Source organism: Rissa tridactyla, chromosome 9 (genome assembly GCF_028500815.1).
Source record: "Rissa tridactyla isolate bRisTri1 chromosome 9, bRisTri1.patW.cur.20221130, whole genome shotgun sequence".
In the NCBI taxonomy this organism is placed as follows: domain Eukaryota; kingdom Metazoa; phylum Chordata; class Aves; order Charadriiformes; family Laridae; genus Rissa; species Rissa tridactyla.
In genome coordinates this window covers 29,485,916-29,513,464 of record NC_071474.1, presented here as the reverse complement: position 1 = coordinate 29,513,464, position 27,549 = coordinate 29,485,916, and the positions used below count along the sequence as shown (strand labels likewise).

At 38.2% G+C, this 27,549-nt stretch overlaps 1 protein-coding gene across 4 annotated transcripts in view; it reads right to left on the bottom strand.

Moving 5' to 3' along the window:
• The window catches only part of DIAPH2 (diaphanous related formin 2), a 229,851-nt gene extending 216,797 nt beyond the window's left edge, over positions 1 to 13,054 (bottom strand). For all 4 annotated transcript variants that reach the window (XM_054214099.1, XM_054214100.1, XM_054214101.1 and 1 more), the window contains exon 1: positions 12,781 to 13,054. In XM_054214099.1, the coding sequence (XP_054070074.1) occupies positions 12,781 to 12,900 (120 nt within the window). In that variant the 5' untranslated portion in view covers positions 12,901 to 13,054. The remainder of the gene's footprint in view (positions 1 to 12,780) is intronic.
• Between the last annotated feature and the right edge of the window lie 14,495 nt (positions 13,055 to 27,549).

Below are 27,549 nucleotides of genomic sequence, written 5' to 3'. Positions count from 1 at the left end.
TTAATTTTGAAATGCGGGTGGCATTGCATAATCATTAACCAACAGTAGGTTTTATAGGACACATTTAAAAAAAAAAAACAAACAAGAGAAAAGAAAAAACCCAACAATCAAATACCACCACCGACAACTCACACAAATAAGCAGGTACAAAACTCCATGCCTACATGTCCTTAAAGCCCAAAAAGGGCTCACTAAGAATCTCTTAGTTTAAGTGTTCTGGCCAGTCTGTCAAATCTCTATAAAATAACTGTAGCAACAAAAATTGGTACTAAGTTTCTGCATAGGAACAACAGGTTCCTCCAGCAAGACCTCACATGTTACATGCAGTGTATCAGTTGCACTAGAATAGGTAAGCATTTGCATACAAAAGAAAAAAGAAAATAAGTCATATTTGACAGTATAAAGACAGCATGTGGGACTGCACCAATTGTCAGCAGCGTAAATGGGGAAAATAAGTACGGGAATTCTACTTCATGTACTTGAATTGTCAGGCTAAGCATATACGCTGTTGCCATATACATTTTATTGTTTGGGTCATCTGCGGACTAGCATTGTATTTATTTTCGCCTTAAATAATTTCACTTTCAAATCTAATAATCTCGGTAATGGATACTTTAATGGTCTTTCTTGAAGAACACTGTATTTAAAAAAAACAAACAAACAGGATTCAGATAGTTGAGTGCCAATTATGTTGTATGATAAGAAAGCTTATTTCAAAAGCCGCACCTCCTAAGCTTCCTTTAGTAAAACGCCAGTAGATTAGAAGTGCATTGGAATAATTTCAAAAATCCTTTGATACACCCATGTAGCTTTCTGTGCCTGTAAAAAGTGCCAGATATACTTTATCAGACAAGAAGCCATCTGTCCAAGTGGTCCCTATTGTACCGGTATTAGGGAGGATTGCTTGTCAGTATCAGCATGTTGTGTTTACTGCACCACAGCAAACAAATCCAGTGGTTTGGAAAAAAATCAGAAAGTGTTTTTTTCCAGGAAAACAGACTGAGACCACTTGCTAAACTAGTCATTTGAATAGTCATCGGACCACCTTCTGGGACTTAACAGCTCCTAGCGCAGTGCATGGATGGTTCAGATGCTCCCCGTACCGGTTGCACGCCTGTTGCTTTTCTGCCACACGTGCCTGTCAGGACCACATTCAGCCCTCTGTCTCTGCTGCTTGTTTTTCAGAAGTGCAATTGTTTGACTTCCGAGCTTTGAGTTTTTAGGGAACTTGGCTTTTGCTTTTTTTGGTATAATATTACCGTGAAGTGCTTTTGAAAAAATCTGGAACAGTTAAACTGGAAAAACTATGTCAAAACAATTCTTGACAGAGTATGTGCGGACTTTATCTCAATGTTATGCTTAGCAAGCAGTGGATTTGGGCTTTTGCTTTCAGCATAGCAGCAGAACAAAGCCAGTTTTGCTAGACAGTAATACTTGATGCACGTCAAATTGCTGTTCATCTTCCTTCCTTGTTCCGGCCTCTCCTGAGTGCAAGTGGCTGATCTTTTCATTCAGACACATTGTGGAGCTGCTCAGACTGAGTGAAAGCTATTATAAAGCTACTGAGTTTGGTCAATTAAGAGCAGTGAGAACAGGGCTCCTCCTTTTATACCTCACTTCCTAAAGAGAGACGTCTTTTTTATTATGACAAGGTTCATCTTTACTCTTACTGAAGTGCGGTCTTAGTTTGTTTTTACCCTTTTATAGACATGCTGCCCTTTTAACTACAATTATATGCTTTAAACCTGGGATTCATCTTTTGTTGAAACCTAGAGTTTTCTTTCAAGATGAGCAATGACAAGTTAACTTGACAGTGAGAGAGTTCTTTTGAAATCTTCATGAAAAACGAAGCAGAAACTGCTTTGAGAAACTGATGAGAAAATTCTTCAGTACTTTTGCACAATTTTTCTTTTTCATTCCTGCTTACTTGCTTCCTATTTCACAGTGCACGCAAGCACAGCCTAATACGCCTGTATAAGTGACAGGCTCAATTATACTTTTCCTGTTGTACGCAGGGATAGTTTTGGGAAGATTCTTAACTAAGCATGCTGTTGGTTTCGACAACACCTCTTGCTCTTGTGGGTACAGTAAACACTGAAATAAATGTCAGTCCATTTGACTTTTCCTCTGCAACCATTTGAGGAGAGGATAAAACCAGTAGAATACATCTGTTGGGACACAACTGATAAATTTAAAAATAAAGCAGAAGACCCATAGCAAGTTGCAGAAATTGACATAAAGACTATACTGTGAAGAGCTTCACTGGATACTGAGCAGCTCCTTGAAAATGGAGTATTTTACTTTTGATAGACTTTAAGGAAGTGAGGACATGTATTCGTTTTGTTTGGGTCGTGTTTTAAATAGTAAGAAAACCCACACAAAATCCAACCAACCAAAACACAGCCCGCAAAGGAACTGGCAGTAGAAGGGATGCAGTGACCCAAAGAAGCAGGAATTACTTGTGAACTTATTCATTTTGTTTGTACCCAGCAGTCTTGGAATATATGGTCACAGGGATCACGTCAACAACTTCTTAGAATAATGTTGCCTGTCTTCTAAGGCACCGACTTCCTAGCAAAGAACAAGTATTTGATCAGAGCAGTACTTGATCCCTTCATAAGAAAAAGTTGATTGTAAAGTTACTTTTTTCTCCCCTAATAATAAATAGAATTATACTAAAACTTGGAAAAATGAGCAATGCTGCTGCCATAGCAAGGAACTTTGGCTCTTCCTTGAAGAGAAACTCTAGATCGCGTAACTTCAGCAGCCATGGACTCTCAGCAGCCAAAGCATATCGGGTTAAACCAAACTTATAGCTGATGTGATACACACAAGGGCTTTCTGTTCCTTTTCCTCTTCTTTCCTGTTTATAACAGCTTCCTGAGAAGACTATTTGTCCTTCAGGGAAGTAGGAAATGAAGCTGCATGTGAATAGAGAGGAATTATATTGCACATAATAATGAAGAAGCCAACAGTATCATTTGACTTTAGTACAGGTGAGATTCCCTGTTAACAAGTAACAGGAATTCAGTACGATTACAGATGTTTATAATGGGTTGTGGATAATCTGTTATCTTCTGCTGAAGGGAAAAATGTAAGCAAAAAAAAAAGATGAGTTTGTTATAATATTGAAGTGTTGAAGTGTGGTATGTGCTTAGGTTACCCATGAATACCCACATGAATTTTATAAAGGTCTTCCCATAAATTCACAAAACAATTGGGTTTAAATATAAAAATGTTAACTGATGGGATTACTGCTTATCTTGTAAGTCATTCAGGAATTAGTTTGAATCACAGAATACTGTAAACTAACTTTAATGGATTTAGGAAGCCTGTCTTATCCAGCCCAACTTTGTCTGAAGTTCAAACGTGAATGTATATTTGTAAAATTTGAAAATGGAAATTGTATAGCTCATTTACAGATGGAAATTTTATTAATGCTTACTGCTGTACACTTTACTTTTCTGGTTTGGGAATGCTTCCACCGAGCTGTAAATAAACTGGAGAATGAAAATGAAACAGCACTGCTTGAAAATGGTAGAATAGTAGAGAATGGAAGACTGTAAAGGTTAGAGAGACTGCAGCAGAGCTCAGCCAAGAAATTATGTGCTAAATCAAAAGGAGTTTCCTCACCTCACTTTTTTCCATTGACGAGAATAAAGCAGTTGAGATCTGCTTGCCATAGAGGAGTGGAAAAGAACTGAAGCAATTCTAGTAAAGAAGATTGCCTGGGAGCAACAGTTCTTGCTGTCCCATTATATAATAAGACCAAAAAAAAACCCAAGAAAGAAAGAAGAATCTGGTTTTATGGGAATTAAGGCTGGCAGCAGTACCAGAAACAAAGCACCAAAGTCAGGGTAAAAAGCGGTTATTACGTGCTTCAGTGCTGAGGCTTTGGTTGCAACTTAAGTCTCAAGTCTGGTTATAAACTACCTTCTACTAATCTGTCATATTCATTAGTTCACTCAATCTGTGATTGGTTAAGGTTTTTATAAGCAACGACTTGCAATGACTACGAAAACCCTTCTTATTGTATGTAATTTTACTTCAGTGTATACAAAATTAGACAGAAATGTTACCATATGGCTTGCTTCAGTCTGAGTCTGTCCCTCATTGTATCTCAGCTAATTTCAGTTTTTGTGCTAACTTTTGAACTTGGCCAGATGACACGGGTTTACCCTTTGCATTTCAGATTTTGTATTTAAACCTTTTCTTTTTAATGCACCCTCTAAATGTGGCTGGCACAAAAATTAAAATATATATGGCTTCAGTGTATACGCTTACCCTGATATTCTGTCGTCTTTCTTCTTCTTCATGCACATACTTACCCGTTATAATGCAACTAGAACACTGCATGTAACCATCTCAACTATTAATAACTGTCAAGTTCTCATCTACTTATGCACTCACACAATTACAAATGCAAACATTCAGCACAGTTCCATTACAAAGCCACAGTATTTTAGAAGTTACTTCAATTTTATAGGTATAAAAACAATTCACAGCAGGAGACTACGAAGAATGAAAATGTAACAGGAAAGCAGGATACTGTATACTGAACAAGAACTAACTATTTGTATCTGTTGTTAGGAATCTAGAATCTAATGAATCTCATGTTGGCTTAGTATTTGTTCCTCACAAAGCTACACTCATTTAAAAAAAAAACCAACACAAACAACAACAAAGAACAAAAAACAAACAAACCACAGGCACCTTTAAAGGTCATACTCTTAACAACCACCATTATTATTCTTTCTTACTATGGCAAGAGCTAGACTGCAAAACTAACATTTTTCCTGACCAAAGTACTTATTTAGTCTTGCTCAACCATCCCTGAGAGACCAACATAAATTTAAACAGAGTCACTTGTAAACACATAACTAACTAGAAGTGACAGAAATGTATCATCAAAAAACATTTAAGGTCTGTGGCTATTTCCTCTCATCCTCATGCCTAAACATGAATTATGATGTATTTTTGTTAACGTCATCCCATACAGGACAGAGTTATTAGCATTTGACTAGCTAATCCCTGAACTAAGAAACATGAGAGAGTGGGCCTGTGTACCTTCAAGCCAACTTGCATCCACCAGTACCTTTACTGCAATTCCCTTAGCCTACATAACCCGAAGTTACATTTGCTGCTTTACTGGCTGTTCCATGTACAGTCCCGTTGCTCCAAGTGCTGGGGTTATACAGTACTATTACCTGGCTGCCTCAAGCTTAACTTTATTTAGAAACTTATTCTGAACTACCAGGTAGCACTGCTCTGAATGTTCTACATTCCTCAACTAAGTTCTCCTGTATGTATTCTCACATAAAAGGGGAAACTATGTTAATTTGGGTTCGTTATAAAGAGAAAACTTCATATTTCCACTACAATTAGGAGAGTGGTAAGAGTATTTGTTAAAAATATATATATACACACAAAAATCATGAAGGAATAGAAGGCAGGATTCTTTCCAATTACGTTTCTTTAATCAGCTAGCGACTTTTACACTTATATCCTTCACTTTCAAAACAAGTTTAAACACACTTAACTGTTCTGAAGTATAAATTGAAAATATTTTTTAGTGATAAAGACATTTTCCATCTTCGATGCCCTCCATATCTGATAACACTAGGCAAAGACTTAAAGCAGCAAACATGTATCACACTTTCAGCATATGTAACACTTTCTCCAATACCATCTTGTCTCCAATTATTTACTCTGACAATCACTGAAAGGACCAAGAAGGGAGCTTCACAATTAAGCCACCTGACATATGCATCACCTTGAATTTCCTCTTCTCCCACTCTCCCCCAAAACAATCTGAAAATAATACAAAACTAGAGTTTCCTGTTTACACAGAAAGAGCCCGTATCTATTAGAAACTCTTAAGAACATTTTTGGTTTATGTAACAGAGGTGTGGTGGTATTGCAGTATGCACTACACCTTGTGACCAAATACTAACACACCCAGGTGGATCAAATACCTTCAGTAGCTGTATCAGACCATACAACATTTTCCATGTGTGGGCTTGTTCCGGAATTGAACTTCCAAGTTCTCAATTTCTATAAATCAGATGAGTTTATGGGTTTTATCATGATCTAGGTTACAATATCATTTAAATGCCATAGCAGATCGTTTTCAGGTCTGCCCATGTGAATACAGTGTGCTGCTTTCACACCATGTCCAACTCAACAGTCAAGATGGCTGAAAAGCAGACACAATCATAATTTAATAGTACTAATGGATGAACTTTGGACAAAACAATAGAAAATGAGGAATTCTACTGTGCCATAACACCAATCTTATTAGTTCTAGCAAATAATCAAAGAAGTAAAAACAATAAAGGAGAGGTTTTGACTGGTTCCATTTCAGGATCTTGTTTGTCCCGCTGTCACACAAAACCTTAAGTCAGTAGAGCACTAAGGAGGGTATGGAGACTGCTTAAGCCCACACTGATGCCTCAAAAAAGCTGATTCTTTAAGTGTCACCCCTTTCTTGTATACAATTAATTGTTAACAAGTAGAATATATTCGCATTCCAGACTGCATGAATGATGTACCTTAGAAAGTGGAATCCTTCACTGAGCAAGAACAAAGAGCTATAAAAGCTTTGGGACGACATTAGTACTAACGACTTTTGTCAAGGAAGATTCAGCTTATCTACCTATTAGGAAGTTACTCTTGAAAGCAGGAAACCTAGAGGCCCTCACTCCACCAATACTGCCCAGATAAGCTATTTGATTCACAAGACCTTAAGTAAAAGATCAGTTTGATACAAAAAACAACATGCAAGTTTAAGACAACTTAGCTTTGTCTACCTGCAACTTTATAAATTGCTACAAAAATACTAAAGTCTTTTAACTGTTAATCTTCTCTCAAAAGTATCTGCTCTGTTACCATAGCCCTTTATAACAAAAAACTTATTTCCTCCAAAATTAAGTTACTGAATGATTAAAAAAAAAAATATTACTGTATCTAAAGAATGGCCATGATACAGAAGTTGTAAGGAACTGTATGAAAACATTCATTTTAGTAATTTCCTAATTGCTTGTGGTTTTAAGGTTGAACAAGTAAACTGATGAATAACCAAATGAAATTAGTTGCTTCAGCAGCAACTGCCATCTCTTGTTCTACTTTACCTCTAAATCTGCACAGGGGTGAAAAAAATTTGAGGAAGGTTATTAGCCATTATTGCTTACCTCTAAAGAACTGCAACTGTTGCAGAAAAGATGAAGTAATCTTGTGACCCAAGACAAAATTTTTAAGCCCATCTTTTCCTTCTACCAGATCATCAGCAATCACAGTATCATCAGAATGCTTTACAGGCCATTCATAATACAAAACAAAAGTTCACCCTCAACAACTTGGATATTCATCAACCCAGTGCTTATCTCAGAAAAAAATCTCAGAAAACATCACTTCCATTTGATATGCATGCTGTCAGTTCTCACTGTAAGCGTCTTCCACATTGCCTAGGTGGAATCTGCTTTGTTTGCAAAGCTTCCTGAACGGTACAGAATAGCTCTGCAGTTTTGCCTTACAAGTAGTAGTTCAGGAAGTTTAATTACCACAAGCGGATAGGCTTATCACTGTATCTATCACCTCATTTTAACAGCGTCAATATCAATTCACATTAAAAGCTAAAGCATTTACTTAAACATCAGCACCAAGCATACCCTACTCTACCGTATTAGAAGTAGTGCTGAATCAGCATGCTTTTCAGCAAAAGAACCAAATATTCCCAAGACGTTAATCTTACTCTTCAGTAATGGCTGCACCCTAACTAACGTCACTTGCTGGAATGTCTTGACTTTGATCTAATAAGACCAAGAGTCTTCTAAAACACAAGCACTTCGCTTTTTCCTCAAGCATACAGTTGAAGCAAGAATCCTCTGCAGGCGTGCACTGATTTTATTCAGCGACACTATGATCTCAAACGTAATACATTTTATTCATTCACCAAAAGTCTCTGCTCAACCTGACTCAGAGTTCATGCATGCAGCACAGAAACATCTAAACAAGTCACATGTAAAAAGCACATTATCTCTCCACAGGAGAATGACATCAAACAACCTTAGGAGTCAAAGGTGATGGTGTGCTGTAGGTCCTGTAGCACAGGGCCCGTCTGACAGCGACTGACACACACAAATTAAAGCCCTGGTTAACTCCTGCACTGATACGGGTGGAGTAACGCAGCTGGAAAACCTATCCTCCCAAACACATGCAGTTTACTTTTGTTTTAAAGCTAATTGATAAAAGATTTCATTCCACTGCTCAACGCTAGTTTATGGCACATTAGTCAGAATGTTGAGTTCATAGGTTTTGATTCATCTCAAAGCTCGCGGGGTTTGAAAGACTTCAGTATTAAGCATAAACAATTTTTACTTTTAAAACAAAGTATGAGTTGCTCCCTGTTGGATGAATCACCAAATCCACTTGCTCTCCAATTAAATAAGCTCTCTCTTACCCCTAACAATTTGTTTTTTGTGTTACACAAGATCTTCCTCCTAATCTGCTTTTAAAAACAGTATCACGCTCAGAAGACAGCCCCCTTCAGAAATTTAGTTTGTAGCTAAGTGGAGTATCTGTCACTGAACAACTACCACACAAACCTGAAGTGAACTTGAGGGTAACGGAGAATGCTTTTAGCGTGGTACTAGCCACTATATGCACAGAAATGTGTTAATTATGCTAATACTAAACCAACACAATTTATTATTAACTTCAATTAAAAACCACACAAAAATTATTAGCCATATTAACTTCTAGTTAGCCAGTGTTCTAATACTCAGGAAGCACCACAAATCCTGCTATAACACCTCTTTTCAAGTACTGATTCATAGAATCACAGATGTTAGAAAGGATCTCATTCCTTTCTCAGTTTAGTCCTAACTCTTGCTCAAAAAGCAGGCTCAACACCAAATTAAAACCAGCCTGCTAAAGGCTTTGTCCAGTTTTGCAAATCTTGAATGTGTCCAAGAACGGAGATTCCAGTGTCTCTGGCCAACCAATCCTTAATCATTTTTTCCCCTTATACTCAGACTCCTCTCCAGTGACCTCTCTTGCTCCTTTTTATGACCTCTGTCTCACATTCTTCTCCCATGAACTTCTGTAAAAAGCCTGGCTTCAACTTCCCAGCTAAAAAGGCAAATAACTCGATAAGACTTTGGGTGCGGCTAAGCTACAATAGCTATGTCAAATCAGACGTGACACTTTTCAAACACTTACTGATTTCCTAGGTACCCAACAGAATTATATACATCCCATGTGACAGTGAAATGCTAAAGAGAGTAAACAATATCTAAATTAAGGATTAACAAATACAGGAATCCCAGCAATCTCCCTGACAACCTCGATTTAGTCTGTTTCCCCATGTATAACAAGCATACTTTTAAATAAGCAAAACAAGCCCATTGCCAAACCCAGTTAAGAATGTAACTACTCACTGCCATCTCATGCCAGCCTACTCTCAAGGCTGGCATGAGATCAGATGATTGTTTGCCAAAACAATTTAATTTTTTCTGCCCATTTCACTGCAAACAAAAATAATGACAAAAACACCAGGCACCCATTTCCACCTCCAGTCCTTTTGTCAGCAAAACAAAAAAAAAGAAAAAAAATTAAATCAGAGCTCTTTCAGCAACTGCGATGCATCAAGGTGCTCACAAGACAGACATTAAATTTTAGAAAAATATTCCAGTTTACACACTACTAGTATAAAAACTGGAACCAAATTCTCATTGTGCAGTCCTGCCAGGTGCAACAAATTATACAAAATTCAAATGACTCTCAAAATGACCTAAAGCAGAAAAAAATGGAATTAGTAGTTCTAATATAGACCATCTGCAATTATTTGTGTGCGTACATATGCAACAATTATCTTACAGAAAAATACTTTACACCACCATTTTCTTTTCTAGCACAGATCCTCTCTTGATAGCTTCGTCTTACTTCCTGTCAATCAGGAACAAATGCAATTGATTCAGACCTTGGTGTGGGGGGGAAACAAACGACCACCAAAACACAAAAAACCAACCAAACAAAAAAACCCACCAAACCACTATGCATCTGCAGGCCAAGCACCATTGCTCAACTTTTACTTTCAGACAGAGAGTGTGGGGAAACAAAAAAAACTTCCACCTTCTTCTTCTTCTAGAGTCTCCCTTCCCCCAAAATAATGACTTCAGCTTTCCCAGCTCCCTGTCATCTACAGCCGTTTTTATTCTATCGTAAAAAAATCATTCCTCTAGACTTCTTCCCAATGACTTGCCTAATTTCAGCTGCTATGCTAGGAACTAAAAATAAATCCTCTGTTACATGGAGTTGCACACCCTCTCCCACCAAGCCCTTGTTCAGCACTCCGCTTGATGTGTGAAATAAGTTCTGGATGAGACACACTCCTCTCAGCACACCGAGTTCCTGGAATTATACGCAACAAGCTGACAGAGTGCAGGTTGATTCACCCCTATAACTCTACTGAAACTTGATAAGTTATGAAGCTGAACCAAAAAAATCTCCACACCAAACTCTGAGCAGCTTTGTATACAAACTCGGTGACAACTTAACACTTGCACAAGTAGCATGGCTTCTCCTACAAAAGTCCCAAATATACCTTCATCTTATTTGTATAGTGAAGAGAATAGGGATGAGGTACAAGAAAGGTTGCTCTCTGACTACCTGATCATATTGCTAACCTCAGCAGAATCAACTCCTCATTCAAAATTAAAGCCAACAAAATTTAGTAAGATTATTCTCCTATATAACGGATATATCCTTTCCCTGATTGCAGCCTTGTTCTTCCCTCACAAACCCATGGCAGTAATTGGTAAGTCTGGCAGTCCACTCACACTGCCTCAGTTTAAAACACACCTGAATCCCATCCCTTTTCTTCCTCAGAGGTCATGTCAGTTTTACACACTGTGTACATCATGTCCAGAATAAGAAAAAAAAAAAAAAGATCTACTTTCCCACTCAAGCCGTTCACTCAATAATATCATCAGAGGCTAGTCACTTTATCACAGGGCAAAACTATCTTTCAGAAGGCATCCCATCCATGCTGCTGCTGAACTGTAATCGTCCCCTCAAGAAAAGAAAGCATATGACCGCAAATATTAACATAGCATACTTTTTCCACTAAATGTAACAATAAAAGCCTACTCTAGTGATTCTACAATAACTTAAAAGAACATGCAATGGAAATAGTTATCCTGTTCAATCCAATTTCAAGCTCATTTCACTTTGATTTTTTAAATTATGCATTTCTTTCAGAACAGTGTTCTCCTCTGCTAAAGCAATATTCAAATTTGCATCCACAGCTTTCAACAGAAGAACTTTCCTGTGTGATTTTTAAAGGACTTCCCCGTGGGCATCTTCAAGCACCCTTCCTAGCTACTTTAGCTAGGAAATAGTAAAGTTAGTATAAACATAAACAAACACCTTGTTTATATGAAGAAGTATCTTTATCCTGTGCAAGGAAGTATGAGTTTGTTTCCAATAACACTATAAAACAAAGTAACACATCATATTTGGTTGCCTTTTGCTAAGATATACACGGTCACTTTCAATAAAAACACACTTCAAGTTATTCAGTATTCTAGCATTCTGTCTTCCTTTTAGATAACTGTTACTTTCAGTAACTTTTTAATGCTTCATACATTATGAGTTTAATACCTTACCCACATGCATTCTAACTTAGTTTTCAGTGACAAAAAACCCCACAGTTCTCAGGCTGATCAGCCCAAGGCTCTGCTGCACTATACTCAATGAGAGGAACACGAGGTGAGAGCACTTAAATATTGACTTAGTTTTACCACTATCTGTGAAAAACTTCGCATAGATTAAATAAAGTTTGTAACTAGTATTTTATTCAATAAGAAAAGTCAGGTAAGTTTCAAGCGTCCGCTATACTGCTGCTCTTCAAAATCCATCAGGGAACTGAGCTAAAACGAGTTGATTCAAAGTTAAAATAGGTGTAAGTAACAGAAGTAAACAATTAAAAGTAAACACTCACATTAACTGGTCTTGCTGCTACTGCCTTTATAAAATGAGGTAAAAATAAAGCAGTGCTGTTGGCTTTGAAATATGACTATGTTTCAACTTATCAGGTTTGTAAGTAGAAATTCCTTCTTTTAAGTCAAAAAGCACAGGCATAGTGAACAAACTTCTACAGCTCCAAAGAGGGTTTTTGTGTCAGATCTTTCCAAGAAGACCGGAAAATTTCCAAATTTTTTTCATTATTTTCACATTAATTCAGAAGTTCTCTTGGGAGGCACGTCGTTTGCATGATAACCACCAATATACCGGATGCTTCAATACCGACAGTAAAAAAAAAAAAAAACCACACAACACCACCACCCCCCAGCCGGCCCCAGGGTGTTTCCCTCCGAAGGCGAGGGCAGCGGCCGGCGGGTCCCGCTCACCCAGCGGCGTTGCTGCCGGGGGAAGCCCCGGCTCCTGTCAGCCGCCGCCCCCGGCGCGCTCCCACAGCGCGGCCCGCCGCACGCCCCCCGCCAGCTGCCGCCTCCCGCTCCCGCGCGGCGCCCAGAAGCCCTCACAGAAGCTCACAGGATTGTTGGGGTTTTGGTTTTTCGTTTTTTTTTTTAAAAAAAGTGCCTTTAATTCCTGAAAGGCCGGCACCCCCCAGGCCCGGCCGCACGCCCCTCCGCCCCAGCTCCTCTACTAGGGAAGCAACAAGAAGGCACCCGAGCCGCTGCCTCCTCCTCCTCCCCCGCCTTCCTCCTCCTCTCCAGGCCGCCCCCAGCCCCCCTCCCAGCATCACGGCTCGCTCACCAGCTTGGGCTTGTTCCGGCTCTCCTCTTCTGCGGCGCGCCCACTCCGCTTCGGGTTCATCCTGCCAGAGCCCAGGGGCTCCTCGCCGCCGCCAGCGCCCGGAGCCGCCTGACCCTCCATCCTCCCACCGGCTCCGCGCCCCAGCACAACCCCCCGCCCCTCTCTCTCTCTCACCGGGGCTGTACCCTCAAGGCCCCATACGGCCCACACGCAACACCGGGCGTCTCCCCGTCCCCTCCCCGGAGCAGTTCCTGGTCCTGCTGCCCTGCCGCCTCCTCCCAATCCACCGCCTCGGAGACGCCGGACGCCCGCAGGCATGCGCGGCGCCCGGCCGGCGTTACCGCGCATGTGCCAGCGCCGCGCGCATGCGCTGTGGAGGCCGGCAGCCGCCCATAGGGCGGGAGCGGGCGAGGGCTGGCGGTGCCCGGCCAGGAAATGGCGGAACTGAGGGGTTTCGAATAGAAACGCCCACTGGAAGAGGTGAAGCCTGAACCAGAAATGACCGGCCCCGGCTTTAGCGGCGCGGAGCCGGCGTGTGGGTGGATTTATCCTGAGGGCTGCCAGCCAAGTCGTGCCTCAGGTTGCTGTGAGGAGCGAAGGCCGAGAGTGGTGCGCGGCCGTCTCCTTTCGGGCGGAGTTGGCCGGTCCGCGGGTAGGCAGCGAGTTGAGGCGGCCGGAGCCGGCTGTGGTAGTACTTTGGGGCTCTCGAGAAAGCGGGACGGCCGGCAACGGCTGTGGCAGAAGGTGTTTTGGAGAAAAGCCCTGTCTCCATCTGAGCGGCCTCCCCTAAGCAGCCGCTGGGCCCCGTGTGTGGAGTGCCCAGAGGGCGGCTTTCCTCATGAGGTTGTTCTCACCCAAGTATGTTTCACTCTGTTTCGTTCTGGAAGCACACGATACACAAGGGATTACTGCGATGTTTTAAGTAAAGAACTCCAGTCCCCAATATCTGAGTCATGTACACGTGCTCATGGTTCACAACAGTGAAAGAAATTGCTTGAACTGTTTCTGTGGGTTAGAGATTCCCTTTGGGTGAGCCTCAGTCTGTAAAGTGAAGGTCTCAGCATGGATATATCAGTGTGGATAGTGGAAGCGAGCATCGCATGCCTGATTATTAGAGGGCTCACGTTGGCAGATGTCTTCATATTAATATAATTGTTATTTTAGAAAGAGGAAAGCACACGTTTTGTGTTCGTATAGCGGAATCTGTGCTTGTTAAGTAATACTGAGAAAGCAATCATGAATAACAATCATCATCAGTTGTTTTGGTGGGACAAGGACAATCCGCAAATCTTTGGAGTCCAAATTAACATACAAAAGTATTACTTGATTGCCCGCTAGAAAAGTGCCCAGCTCAGCACTTCTTCCACAGTGGGCTTGTTCTTTTTCAAAAGACAGGTGAGACCAGCACAGTGAATTTTCCCCATCTCTGTCTCATACACACATAGTTTAAGCATGCCTGAGATTCACGTATCTGTCTGCATTTCTTGTCGCGCTCTACTTACCTGAGTACTGGATGAAATAGGTGGGTTTTCTTAAAAAATCTGATCATGAAAACCTGTTGATAAAATATGACAACACCAGCTTTCAAATAAAATGACAGCTCCAAAAATTGCAGGGGTCTTAACATTGGAGTAGAATCTTTGCAGCAGAAGTTAGTAGGTTATAAAATAGGTCAGGTCTGTCGAGCTGCTCGGTTCTAAACTCTCCTTTGGCATGCAGCTCTTCTTTTTAGTACAAGTTATCCATTTATTTCATTTTACTGATTTTAACAGTAAGTATTTGGGCATAGTTTATGCTATCTTAACCACGCATAAATTTGTAATTATGAAATTAATCAAGTAATCTTGAATTTAATGATTTGTTTGCAGTGACAGGCAATGTAATGTTATTTCCAACCACATTGGTTTATAATTTATAGTGCTTCATTCTACAGCAACAGTTTAAAAACAATTTGCGAGTTCCAGTTAAAAAGAAATGCTCAGATCTTTTTTTTTCCTCTCTTTAGTTAGCCCTAATGGCCGTTTTGTTTTTCTGTGCTGTGTTTATTTGTCTGTATTAAGCAGCACCCATAACTGGAGCAGAAAGGTCAGTCATTCCAGAGTCGGAGAAAACACAGAATAATTTCCAACTGCCTGACATCTCTGTACACAAATTTAAGAGTTTTTAATTCAAACTCTGTAGCACTATTTGTTAAGCATAACTCTTGAGTGCTCAAGAGCTTTTTTTACTCAAATTTTCTGAATTTGCCACAATACTACTCATACTGCTTTAGTCAAGTCTTCAGTAAAACTTTTACATTAGACTGACCTCTAAGATTCAAGAGCAGCAGGCAGAACATTGCAAAAATACTTTGCAGTATGACTGAAAACAAATGCACATGACAGAACTCAAAAAAAAATGGAGCAAATGTACGTTCAGGCATTGAGTTAATTTATTTTTTGATGGAGTAAAACTCAGATCCCATTCATGATCTTAAGCAAAACGGAAAAAAAGCACTGAAGTCAGGTTTAGAGACTATGCACATTACATTGAAAAGAAAATACAAAACATTTACTATTTTCAGTGTCAATATGCAATAATAACTGTACTCTTGTCTAATTGATGGTGAAAAAATGTGCAACCATCAGGCTATAGCTACATCATGTGATGAAAGAGCTACCCCACAAGTACTCTTAGTTCCTCTTTCCTCCTGCTGTTTGCCTGCTCTCCTGGTACAAATGGCTGCCTGGTTAGCATAGTTGTCACTTTTTTTTAACTTTGACTCACAAATATTTTGCAAGTCTCCACATAGAGTGCTCAGCTGTGACTTAAAATTGTTGTACAAAAACATTGCTATAGGATTTTCTGGAGACCAGCTGTTGAATAGATTACTATAAATGAAGCATCATTAGATCTACTTCACAGCCTCCTCAGAAGTTAAAGCCTACCATGTTCTTTTTGAAAATGTTTTTAGTCATACTGCAGCATTTTAGTATTCTTTTTTTCCCCTGTTTCTTAGACTGAGAAACAAATATTCCATGTATGAACCAAGGACCTGTGGGCATTTAAACTCTGCAGGCAATTCTGAGCAAAAGGTGTGAAGTTAAATAATGCAGCTGTCCCAATTAGGAAAATTTAAATACAAAAGCCCCTCCCCACCAAAACAAAAAAAAGCCCAGAAAACCACAATTCTGCTTAAGGCAACCAGGCAAACCTCAGATCATTTTGGCAGTCAGTTTGCAATGCAGTATTTTGGCCTAGCTCTGAGAGCAACATAGTATGGCCTGAGGGTACAAACTAGTAGTTGTACAAACTGTTCTTTACTTGGCTTCATCTCTGAAGAAAATGTATTTTAAAACTATGCATTTTACAAAAATCATTTCACAATACTAAAAACGTGTAACTATGAAAGGCCGCTGCTACGTAGATACTAACATTTCTCCTTGTGGTTTTGCATGTAATCTCAGTCACGTAACCACAACAGCTAACAGTGACAGAAAACTGCAAATGTGCATCTGTAAAAAAAATAAAATTCACACAATAGATAGATAGGCATGAGATATCTTGAGCTTCCTCAAAACATGTACTATTTTATATATGAATTTGAACGAAATAGGCCTTTGAAGGTGACTGGCTGACCCAGCAATGTAAGAACTTGTCACTCTAGCACCCTCCCTCTAAACATATAAAAAATACAATTGTGCAAGATTCCAGAAGACACACACTCCAAGTATATCTGAAAAAGAAAAGGGTTCTAGGTTTATGTGATTTTAGAAATTCAGTGAAGGAATTTCCATTTGCCAGAGAAGGCCTAGGCTTCTGTTTAATAACAGCAGTTCTAAAACAGCTGTAGTCTGGTCACCAAACCAGCTATTCAGGTTTCAGTCCTTGAGAAATGTCCTATTCACCAGGTTTCTAGTATTGAGGAAGACAGTTAAGAAGACAGTTGAAGTCTGTCCTAACTGCACTGGGGAAAAGAAAAAAAAAGGAATTGTTCTGTATAATACCAGGAGAGAAAACATGCAGTATTTAACTTAACCACAAACAGGAAGCATGCTGCTAAGTCACCCAGTAGTACATTCCCCTGCTTTTCATCCAAAAGTTCTATATCATTAGCACAACCACTCTACCACAGAAAACATACCACAATCCTTCTACTACCGTTTAGCTGTAAAACTTTCTTCAAATTGTCTTGTCTCTCTTCCTGATCAGTATCATCACTGCAGTCAGTTTTTACCCTCCTCCCCTTTCCTCTCTTTTGCAGTTGTAGTTGGAATCTATTTACGTTTAGTAATTTAAAAAATCCCAAAATATATCTTTGGAAGGCAGTCAGTCTAAGATTGTTTACAGTGCATAAAAATGTGGTAAATAATAAAAAGAAAATCACAGAGTATATAGTTTATCTTATCAGGTAGGAAAATAGGATTAGAAGTATTAACTACTAAGCAGTGAAAATCAATGAAGAACATTATTTACATATGAATAGATATTCCCTATTGACAAAATAACCTCACTTTCTAAAAAATACTCTGACTACTTAATAAATATGATTTATTTGCAAACCTAAATCCAGAGAAAATACAGTCACTGATAATGCCAATAAATACCTGTTTGCTAAAGCTTTATTTAATCTAAAACAATAATTTCCTGTCCTCTTAAAGGCAATGTTTGTACATTCTATAGTGTTTCTGTAAATTAAGTCACAAGAAGTTACTATCATATTTATACAAAATTTGTTAGATTTGAAGGTACATTAAAACATCCTATATTAACCAGTAAAACGAAGTGACATTTCATGTTACAATCATGAACAGTATCAGAAATGTTAATTAAAAGCAAAGCTAATAATGAACATTTCTATAAATCGATAAGCATTACAGCTGCAGCAAGGTTAGTTTTCTATGGCTACAGCTAAATTTTGTTTTTAACCAGCTGTGAGATGGCTGCACAACAGTTCACGTTAGGCTGTGAACTTTTCCATTTTAAGTCGAGTTACACGTTTTGCCTGTACTTTTTTATAGGAAGAGGAAGCTGACAGCTTCCCACCTATTGTTTTAAAAAAGTTCTCATGTTGCATATGTTAGCAAAGTAATTACCTCTGCGGTCACAGGAGACCTATAGTTCAACTTTACTTTCCATGTCTAACTCTAATTTAAAATCTTAAAGCACTGGAGCTAGATGGGGTATATCATTATTAAATTATACATTAAAAGTACAGTCTACTTGTGTCAAGGCACTTAATTAAAGTGACTGTCCTGGTTTCAGCTGGGAAAGAGTTAATTTTCCTTTTAGTGATTGCTGTGAAAGGAATGTCAGTAATAGGTATGGGTTTTAGTTGTTGCTAAGTGATGTTTACACCATTCAAGGACTTTTTCCAGCTTCCCATAGAAGCATAGAAAAAGCAATGGAATGGCCAATGAAATATTCCATACCATAGGCAACATGCTCAGTGTATAAAGGGGGCTTAGCCGGAGGATGGGAATCCACAGTCCCTGCTCTGGATGGTGCCAATTCACCAGGTGCTGAGAATGCCCTGTTATTTTTCCAAAAGGAAAAACTTTGTTTCTGTTGAACTGTCTTTATCTCAACCCATGAGGGTTTTTTTTCTCCCTTTCCCCTCTTTTTTTTCCCCCTCTTCCCCACACCCTTGGAGCGGGGAAGAATGGCGGGTGAGCGAGCTGCTGCATGGTCCAGTTGCTGTCTGGTGTTAAACCACAACAGTGACTTATATAAATCCAGAAATAAAGTGAATAATGGGTTTAATCTGAACAAATCTTTAGTAATTTTAATTTACTCCAGGCCAGGCTCCCCTAATACTTAGGAATCAAAACATCAATACATTTTTTAGGTTTATACTTTCCAATGTGTTACTTTTTTGTTACAAGAATTTTCCCTTATTGAAGCACTTAACTAATTTAGGTGAATTCTGTTTTCACCATTTTCTGTATTTTGACCACTTAGCCTATAATTCTAGATCACAACTAGGTTTATCTTCTCCACGTGATTTTTTACTTTCAGGTTTTAACACAGTAGTATGAGAACAGCATTCATGCCCCATTCATGTTTTCTAGAAACAATACATGTATGACTAAATTGCACAGAATTACTTCAGAGGATGATGTAAAAAAATAAGTAGGAAGAAATCCCTTTTCTTGATTTTGGGCTTTTCCCACAGGAAAAAACAAAACAAACAACTGCTATATGAAATAGCCAATATACATGCTAATTATGTAATAATTGATTACCTAGTACAAGATGTGGTTATTAGTGCAATTGTCTAAACTTTGCATCTAGTGGTAATTTCTCAATATTGCTGGCAAGCAAAATGCCTGTTCCTTTTTTTTTTTTTTTTTTCCCCATAAAGTAATCCCAGTAGTATCATATAGAACTTCTTGGGTTAGTACTTCCATTTTTTTTCATATTTTATGTGCTGGGACACAACTGCTCTAGGACAGTTATGTCTTGTATTATAACACTGAGTTTCCTTTCCAGCCTGAAGGAACTGGAGGTGATCTATACAGAGAGAAAAAATGTAATATTGCCACTAAATACTACATCTCAGTTTTCAAATGTACATTTAGTGTTATTTATATGTGCTACCTTACCATTTTTAACAATATAGTACATCTTTTTGATTTAGAGTCAAATCCCAATAGTTACTGTTGATTTAAATACAGTATTCAGGGTCTTAGTAAAAGCTACTAAATTTTTACACTTTTTCTGTCATATCTAGTATTTTATACACCAAGCCCCTATGTACTGTCTGTATCTGACAGTGTAATTCAGAGACCGTGTTCTATCATTGCCTGCAGCTCTGTAGAAGGCAACAAAAAAGGTGTTTTTTCAGAATGTGGTATCTTTTTCCCATCTAAGGCTACTCGGGGATTCTCTTGCCTGTTCTGCACATCTCCCAGCAGACCAATGGCTGAGTTGCACAGCTTATCCTGCTGTGGTATCTTCCGCAAATTGTTTAGAAAATGTCTTTTGATGTTCCTATCTTGCAGCACAATTTACTTCTCAAACATAACTAAACAGTTCAATATAAACTCCTTTTATTTACTACTCCTTTTATTTAAAACATGGGTTCCCTTGACCACATTCAGCACTAGGGACCTTTCTATTTATCTTGCTTTTCTACATCTTCACAGCTTTTGACAAAAACTAAATACCCTCCTGTAGCCATTCTCTAGCAACCTCCTCACACATGCCTCAAAATTACCCAGGGCTGGTCAGAACAGGACAGGACAGAACAGAACTGGTTATTTAATGGTCAGGCTGCTCTACATGGTAACTTTCCTACTTTGTTTATTTTGACCACAAAGAAAGCTGTATTATGGGGAGATAGTGTTTACAATTTCTGTAAGTGATATGAAAGCTTAGTAAATAACAATTCTACAGTATACGGAATTAATTATCAGTGGAATAGCTTTATTTGTAACTCACCATTGCCCATACTCCAATAAGTAGGTTTCTGGGTGGAATTAGTTGAAGAAGTTCATTTTGATGGAAATATACATGTTTAAGGCATTAGTAGATATTAATGAAGAGCTTCCAGGCAGATGGACAAAAGTAAGCCTGATAAAAGCAAAAGATAGTGTTAAGGAATCTTTGTTCAAGTTGTTCAATGGAAGAATCAGGTAAAAACTCTTGTAATTTTCACCCATGGTAATTACCTGTTCGGCATATGAATAATAGTTTCCCTTGATAGAAAGGAATTGATTTTTTTTAACAGTTCTTGTCTTTGGGTGTAGCACGTATCATTTGTTGGTGGTATATACACTGTACGGAGGGATTTTCATCATCAGGTCTGCGTCAAGGTTTTTTTCATAGCTATGATAACTCCACTAAAGGTCATGTTTGGGGAGAATGGTGGGACACATTTTAAAAGTGTGTCCTTTTACATGAGCTAACAGTGGGATTATTTAAACAGCTTCTTTAAAGGGAGGCAAGCTAGTTATGTGATGCAATTATTTAGTAGGTAAACTAATACTATTTTATTATATAATTTCTTCATGGTATTTAAGGGATTTGCTTAGTTAAATATCTTGAAAAGCAGGTATTGCAACTCTGAGGAATGAGAAAAATTACCCTGAGCAACAATGTATTTGGTGTACTCTCTGCATTTGGTTCACTTAGTTTTTGTGTTTAACATATAAGAATCTTTAATAACTACCACTGAAATAAACTATGTCTAGCTTTTCTGATGGAAAAACATCGCTCTGAAGTCTAATAGGTTTCCTTATCATCTGGCACGGTTCTAGTAAGATGGTCTTGCATGAGGCTTACAGAAAACAAAGTGTCTTCTCTTATTCTACATTTCTCATTTCTTCTGAATTAGTCTTCTTTTTTTTGTCTGTTAAATATTGCTTACAATTAACTTACTTGTGAAAAGAAAAATTCTGGAACATGTAATCTAAATTCTTTGCTTGTCCACGTAGTCCTCTTTATAAATGAATGAAGTGTGGTAAAATAATAACACCAGTGAGAAGCAAGATTAACTCTGATCTTGTTCCACATGTGCACAATTGTATATTTTTAATTGAACAAGTAGCTGAAGATGAGTTTGAAGCTCAGCCCAAGAGAATGTGATTTTTTCACATGATAACACACATTAGACTTCATTTAGTATAAGAGGAGGTGACTCTTAGGGTGGCAAGTGGTATATATTTCCCTCTCTATCCACATGCAAAGTGTATTTGTTAAGCAAATCTATATAATGCGAAATTAATAGATTTAAAAAAATTGTTTTCTGACAAATTACTCTACTGAGCTAATTCACGTGTCTGTAGTGACATAAGGAATAGGAGACAGTAAGAGATTACCAAACTAACAGTAATATAGTACCAAATCCTCATTACTGTCACCTTTAACTCTCCACTAAAAATGCTGTGATTCATGAAATGTGACAGTTTATACTGTGACAAGAGGCAAGATTTTTATCCCTTCCTGTCTACCACATTCTGACTTAGGGAAGAATACTGTCTGCACTCAGGCTGCCATAATTCACAGCCATGTGTTTTAAAATCAATTGAAATTGTGCAAAAAGAGCAAGGTGTATAGGCTGGGGGCAAGTTAAGCTTGTAAGCCAGATCAGTGTATACTATTGCTCATTTCTGCATCAGAACACTTGTGTCCTCTATTGAATCTTCGGTGTTGGGAGTATGAAGAAAAAGCTGCCAAAACAAAACGCTCTCCTGCATATATCTCTCTGGAGAAACATGAGCACAAGCATGGGACAGATGCTTGTTCCGTTGCTTAATGCATTATAGGAAGGTGACACAATGCTGCAGTGATAAGGATGGTACAAGAACTGCAAGTTTCTGGTGTAGAAGAATATAGGTTCAACTTACAGGAATTATTACTGTCCAGTTTTTAAAAAACTTATTTTTCTGACAATCTTATAATTTCAGAATAGAAATGGTACAGAAATCTGTGGATGAAATTGTCCAGGGAGAAGACAGCAGGAGGAGAGGGCTCTGTAATCTTCGTAGACTGCTGGAGAGAGAAGGTGAGGCTATCCGAAAGAGTGTCTGAAAGAGAATCAGGAAAATAAGAGGAAGCTAAGAGAGGGCAATAAAGTAGCTATGCAGTCAGCTGCTAAAGGTGTCTAATGGCACGAGAAAGGTCAGTGTTTCCCAGTTTGGCTAGAAGGTCATGCCAGATTTCCCTGAGTGTGGTTTCACTGCAGTCTAAGGAACGAGTGGAACTGGCACAGAGCTCCACAGCCACTGTCTCTGCTGGAATTTGGAGTTCTGTGGTCTAAATCATGCTTGTTCCTCGGGGAAGTTTGTCTCTTTACATCCTCCAAGGACCTTTGAGACTCCCACCCCCTTATTAAGGAAATCTTTTTAGCCACCTGAGGGTATTAGAAGTATCCACCGGTAGGGGACTGTTTATGTGCAGGTAATAGTTCAGTTAGTTCTGAAGTCTTTGCTGTGAAGTTCTTGCTTTACTTTGTCTTTTCTATGTATAGTTCTACTAATAGAAAGTTATTAGTTAGAAGTTGCTTCGCATTTTATTCAAACTGTGGTTTTATTTTAAAAAGTTAGCCCTGCTGTAAAAAGAGGGGTTTTTTGTTTCTGCCTGTTACCCTTTCCAGTGTCATGGTGCCCCCTTTTGTGTACAGCAAACATTCATGTGACTGTTGTTAAGTGGATTGCGAAAGTGATCTGGGTTAAAATATCCCTTATTTAAACATGGTTCAATTCCTTAACATTGCTTATCATGTGGTCTCAGAAATACCTGCATTGGTACAAAAGGGAAGACAGGTAAGAGAGCAGTGTTAATCCCCTTCACCATACAGCTGTCTCTTTCAGGAATCTAGCTCCTTTCTCTGATCTGGCCCAGCTGTGTCATCTTGGCTCAGGCTGCTGAGGAAATTGCTAAATTTTGAGGAACAGCTGTGAGAAGGCCTGTAAAACAGAGCCATGTGAGATAAATAAAAGCAAAATTACAGACTGAGCTAGGCTTGCTGGTGGTTTAAGGATTGAAGAGAGAAAATACTAACATGGCAGCGTATGAAATCTTAACTGAAAAGACTAGGGACTTAATGAAAGGTAGTCACGTAACAATAGTAAGGTTGTATTGCTGCATCCAGTGAAAGATAACTTTTATTTTCTAGGGTTTTGCTTGTTTGGCCAGCAAGGATTCTTTGGCTGTTTTATTAGCCTGGTAAGTGTATTATTCTTAGTGAAGTAACTTGTTAAATGCAAGCCATGTTTTATGTGTGTTAACTGCTAAATTACTGCTTTATGTTTTTAAGCTGCATATGTATCTTGTTTGTGCAGTTTCTGTTCATGGCTGAAGGTACCTAAAAAGGTGACACAACCAGTGATGGGGGGGTGTATTTTAGTAGTACTACTGGTTTACGCTGTGTAACTGTAGAATGGTATGTGGTTTGACTCGCTTATGTAGGAAATATCAAGAAACAGTACTTTAGTTTTTTGACAACAGAAGAGCTTTTATGGATTTAATTCCTTTCAGACAAATCAGTTTATATAGTGATAAATGGTTTGTTTATTTCTGGACCTTCTTGGATCTTAATGGGGTATTTTAAATCAACTGATGTTTTTAGGTTATCCTGTGAGTTCTGCATGGCATTTGTGCTTTTGTTAGGTATGTTCTTTACCCCTGTTTAATGAACCTAATGTAGCTGTGAAACACTTTAATTTTCTTGAAAGCTTGCCAAGTAATTCATAAAACACTAGTCTTAGTATGATTCAGATTTCTTTTTGTATCCTTAGTAATCTAGTAATTTAACCTTAGTATAATCTTACTAGTCATGGTTAGCCAGTTAAATTGACCCTTGAAATTATTTCTCCAAAGTAAATCTGCACTTTAACAAAGCTACTTCTTTTCCTCTTTTTCTAATAAATAAACGTCTGTCCCAAGACAATATCTTTAGGTAAGAATCTACCTGAGGCTTATTGAAAGGCTGGTAGTAGTATACTGAGCTAAAACCCTGAGTTACTTTCTAAGGATAGGAAAAATAGTAAGAATTAACTTAGTAAGTTCAAATTCTGTCCTGAAGCAACCTGACTACAACAACATCGCAGTGAAAGAAAGGTGCGGTTATCTGGAAGTACTATGAAACACGTTTTTGGGTTTGTTTTGGGTTTTTTTGTGGGTTTTTTTTTTCAGAAGAAATATTAGAAAATGTTGCTAGTTCTCTAATCTCTTTTAAGAGTGCAATTTAATGGTGTTATTTTCTTGTTAGGCCTTGAATGACATCTAGGCAGACATGAGTAGGTCTGACTGTGTATCTTGAAAGTGTATTGAAGCTGTTTATTCTTTACGACTAGTTTTCTTGATCTTTTGCATAGATGGATATTAGAACATTGTGGCTTCTCTGGATTGCATAGAGAACAATGTTTTGTGGATTTTTTCTTAACAATACAAACCTATAGTTATTTCTGTTTGGAAGGTAGTTAAAGAGGCACTGGCTGTAAGTGTGCTTAAACAGGCTAAGGCAGAATAAATATTGTGATGCACATCAGTATCCAATGTTACCTTTGTTTTACTGAAAAAAACATTAGTCAGCATGTTACCAATAGTGATGACATTGTGTTGCTTAAACTCTGAACTGATTAGTCTGAGTTCTCGTGGTTCTCCTTCATATTGAGTCACACCTAAGCAAGTAAACATGGTAGTAGAGTAAGCTGTGAGAGCTTTTTACAATGTTTCCTTTGAAGTACCTCTTCTAGCACATTTTTTTTAAAAGTCTCGTATAAATTTGCTTTATGACAGAAAAACAATTCAGTAAAACTAGACTTCAGAGCAGAGTATTTCTGTGTAGTTTTTGTGAGACCAGTCATTTAAGTGAGATGAGTCACTGAATCACTTCATGTAATTACATAGTCACTTGTTTGCGGTTCATAGACTAAAGTTAAAAATATTTTAAGCATATGAATGTTTAGATAAGGGAGATGACATAATTGTGAACAACTCCCAGGTTTTAACAACTGAGCCATTATTTTAAGTTTCATAATGGGTCCTCTGGTTAATTGGGAGTCTCAGGCTTTACGTCAATTATGTCACACTCCCTGAAATCCTCAACAGTACTTTCACAGACTTCAATAATATCTTATTTATTGTTATAGGACAGCTAATCAACTAAACATTCCTCTGCTGCTAAATACAGCCAGCAAGCTGCTTATGACTCAGGACTCTGGCAGATAATTCTGATGCATATCAGTGAAAACTATACTGGCTACTGTCATGTTCCTTGTGTGAACAAATACCAACTTCTTGGATCTTATTTTTCACATTCTAGGTTCATGTTCCAGTATGCTTTCAGTGTTCGCTGTAGTAAGCTTATGCTTGTAAAGGACTAGAAAAAAAACCCAAACAATTTCATCATGTAATCATTCTGGAGTGTAATGCGCAGTAAGCTCTGAAATGTACAATGTTATATCCATGGTTAATTAGTAATTAGGCTTTCAAAAGTTCATGAATCTAATTTCCATACAGAGCAGTAGTTAAGGACAAGTTACTGGATAAACACAGCAATATCCGAAACGAGAATTTTTATAGCAGTTTTGAAAGTCTTTGGATGTTGTTGCAGTTTTCTAGGTGGGAAAAGTGCACCGTAAACTCACACTTGCAAATCAAGAGGTATATAATATTAATTAAACACTTTATAGAGACTGTGAAATTAATTTCCGCCTATAACAGTAGTTTGGGAAAAACTTTCCTGACAGTTATTTGTATATCTCCTGCCTAGTATCTTTTCATCTTTCAGTATAATGTATAAAATAGAAAAGGAGCTGCTTGTCAGCAGCTTGTTAAGTTCCTTAAATTTAATACCAGCTTTGAAAGGCAAATGGTCACTCAAGTATGTCTAACACACTTATTTCTGTATAAATATTTTTATATTTAAAATAAGCTAGTATAATAAGAAGCTTGTTATCATCTCAGATTAGCGGATCAAGACTACTCAGAGACTAAGCAGCTGTACACTTGACTGAGACAGAGGAAACAATCTTTGCTTGTTCCTGAAAAATTGCTTGAACCTCAGGCTTTTACAATGTGACTGCCCTGGCAGATAGTTTATATTAAGCTAATAATCTTTTCACGGAAGCAATAAGAAACTTGAAGTGATTAGCATGTTTGGTTTTTGTTTTGTTTTTTTTTTTCAAAAAAAAAAGCTAGCACCGTCTGGGAGACTAAAATGCCAAGTTCAGTTCAGTTGAGCAGAATGCCAGAACTGTCCCCCCATTGCCAAGAGGGATGCTCTTATTGCAGGGATGGCAAGAAGTACCAGCTCCTTCATTCTGAAGATGGGAAGGCTTTTTTTGAAACTGATGAATCTTCTTCCATGCATGTCATTCCTAGTTCATATATTCCCTGCTGTTCTAGACACTGTTTGGATTGCTGTGGTTTGACTGCTGCTCTTGCCGGTTCAGACTTCTGTTGACAATCTGTCAGCACCACTGATTAAACACCAGCACAAAGAGGGTTAATACTTACAAGAGCACTTCCTGGGCTTTGCCCTTCTGTGGTCTAGAAACAATTTGGTATGTCCACACTTCTGTTCCCACTCTGAAGCGATAAAGCAGAATGCATATAATCTTGTTCATTGATAATTCACAATTTTTTCCTCTGTTTGGCTTCACATCTGTAGTTCAACTTCAGAATTCAATGCCTTTTGCTGTTGGTTTCTGCATATTGTGTTTACTAATTAAGTGTAGGAAACATAATGGAGTAACTAATGAAATGAGTAGAATACAGTTATTTAACATCACTTCTTGGGTTTACATATTCTTATATTGAACTAAAGCTAATGAGGTGTTAGTGATGCACAGCAGCCAAGATTATGCTAATCTGGTTTTAGTGACATAAACAGGAGAATTTTAGAGCTGCTTTTTTAAAATCAAGTATCCTTTTCAGACAGCTGAACAAAGGAATAGAGGAGTTTGATTCTCTAAAATGAAATATATTAGGAGCATTAATGGTTGCCTAAAACATGTTCCTACCTTGTCAGTTTCTTTTTCTACTTTGCAGAAAAAGATGGTTTAAAAAAGATATGCAAAAATTCGCCTGAAATTAAATGTCTGTTCTAAAACACGTACATTAGTTAATAAAAACAGAAAACCTATTTGATTGTAGAATGATTTTGAAGAAAAAAGTGGTCCAGGCAGCTGGCATATATAGCATCTTTGGAAATACTTTTTTTTTTCCTGTAGAAATGTCTACATAAACAACTCTATTGTGCTTGTATGCTAAGGTCTGATTGCAATGTAATGGCAGTTGTTGGGATGTTAGTATCATGTTACAGGTGTTGAGGTGGTT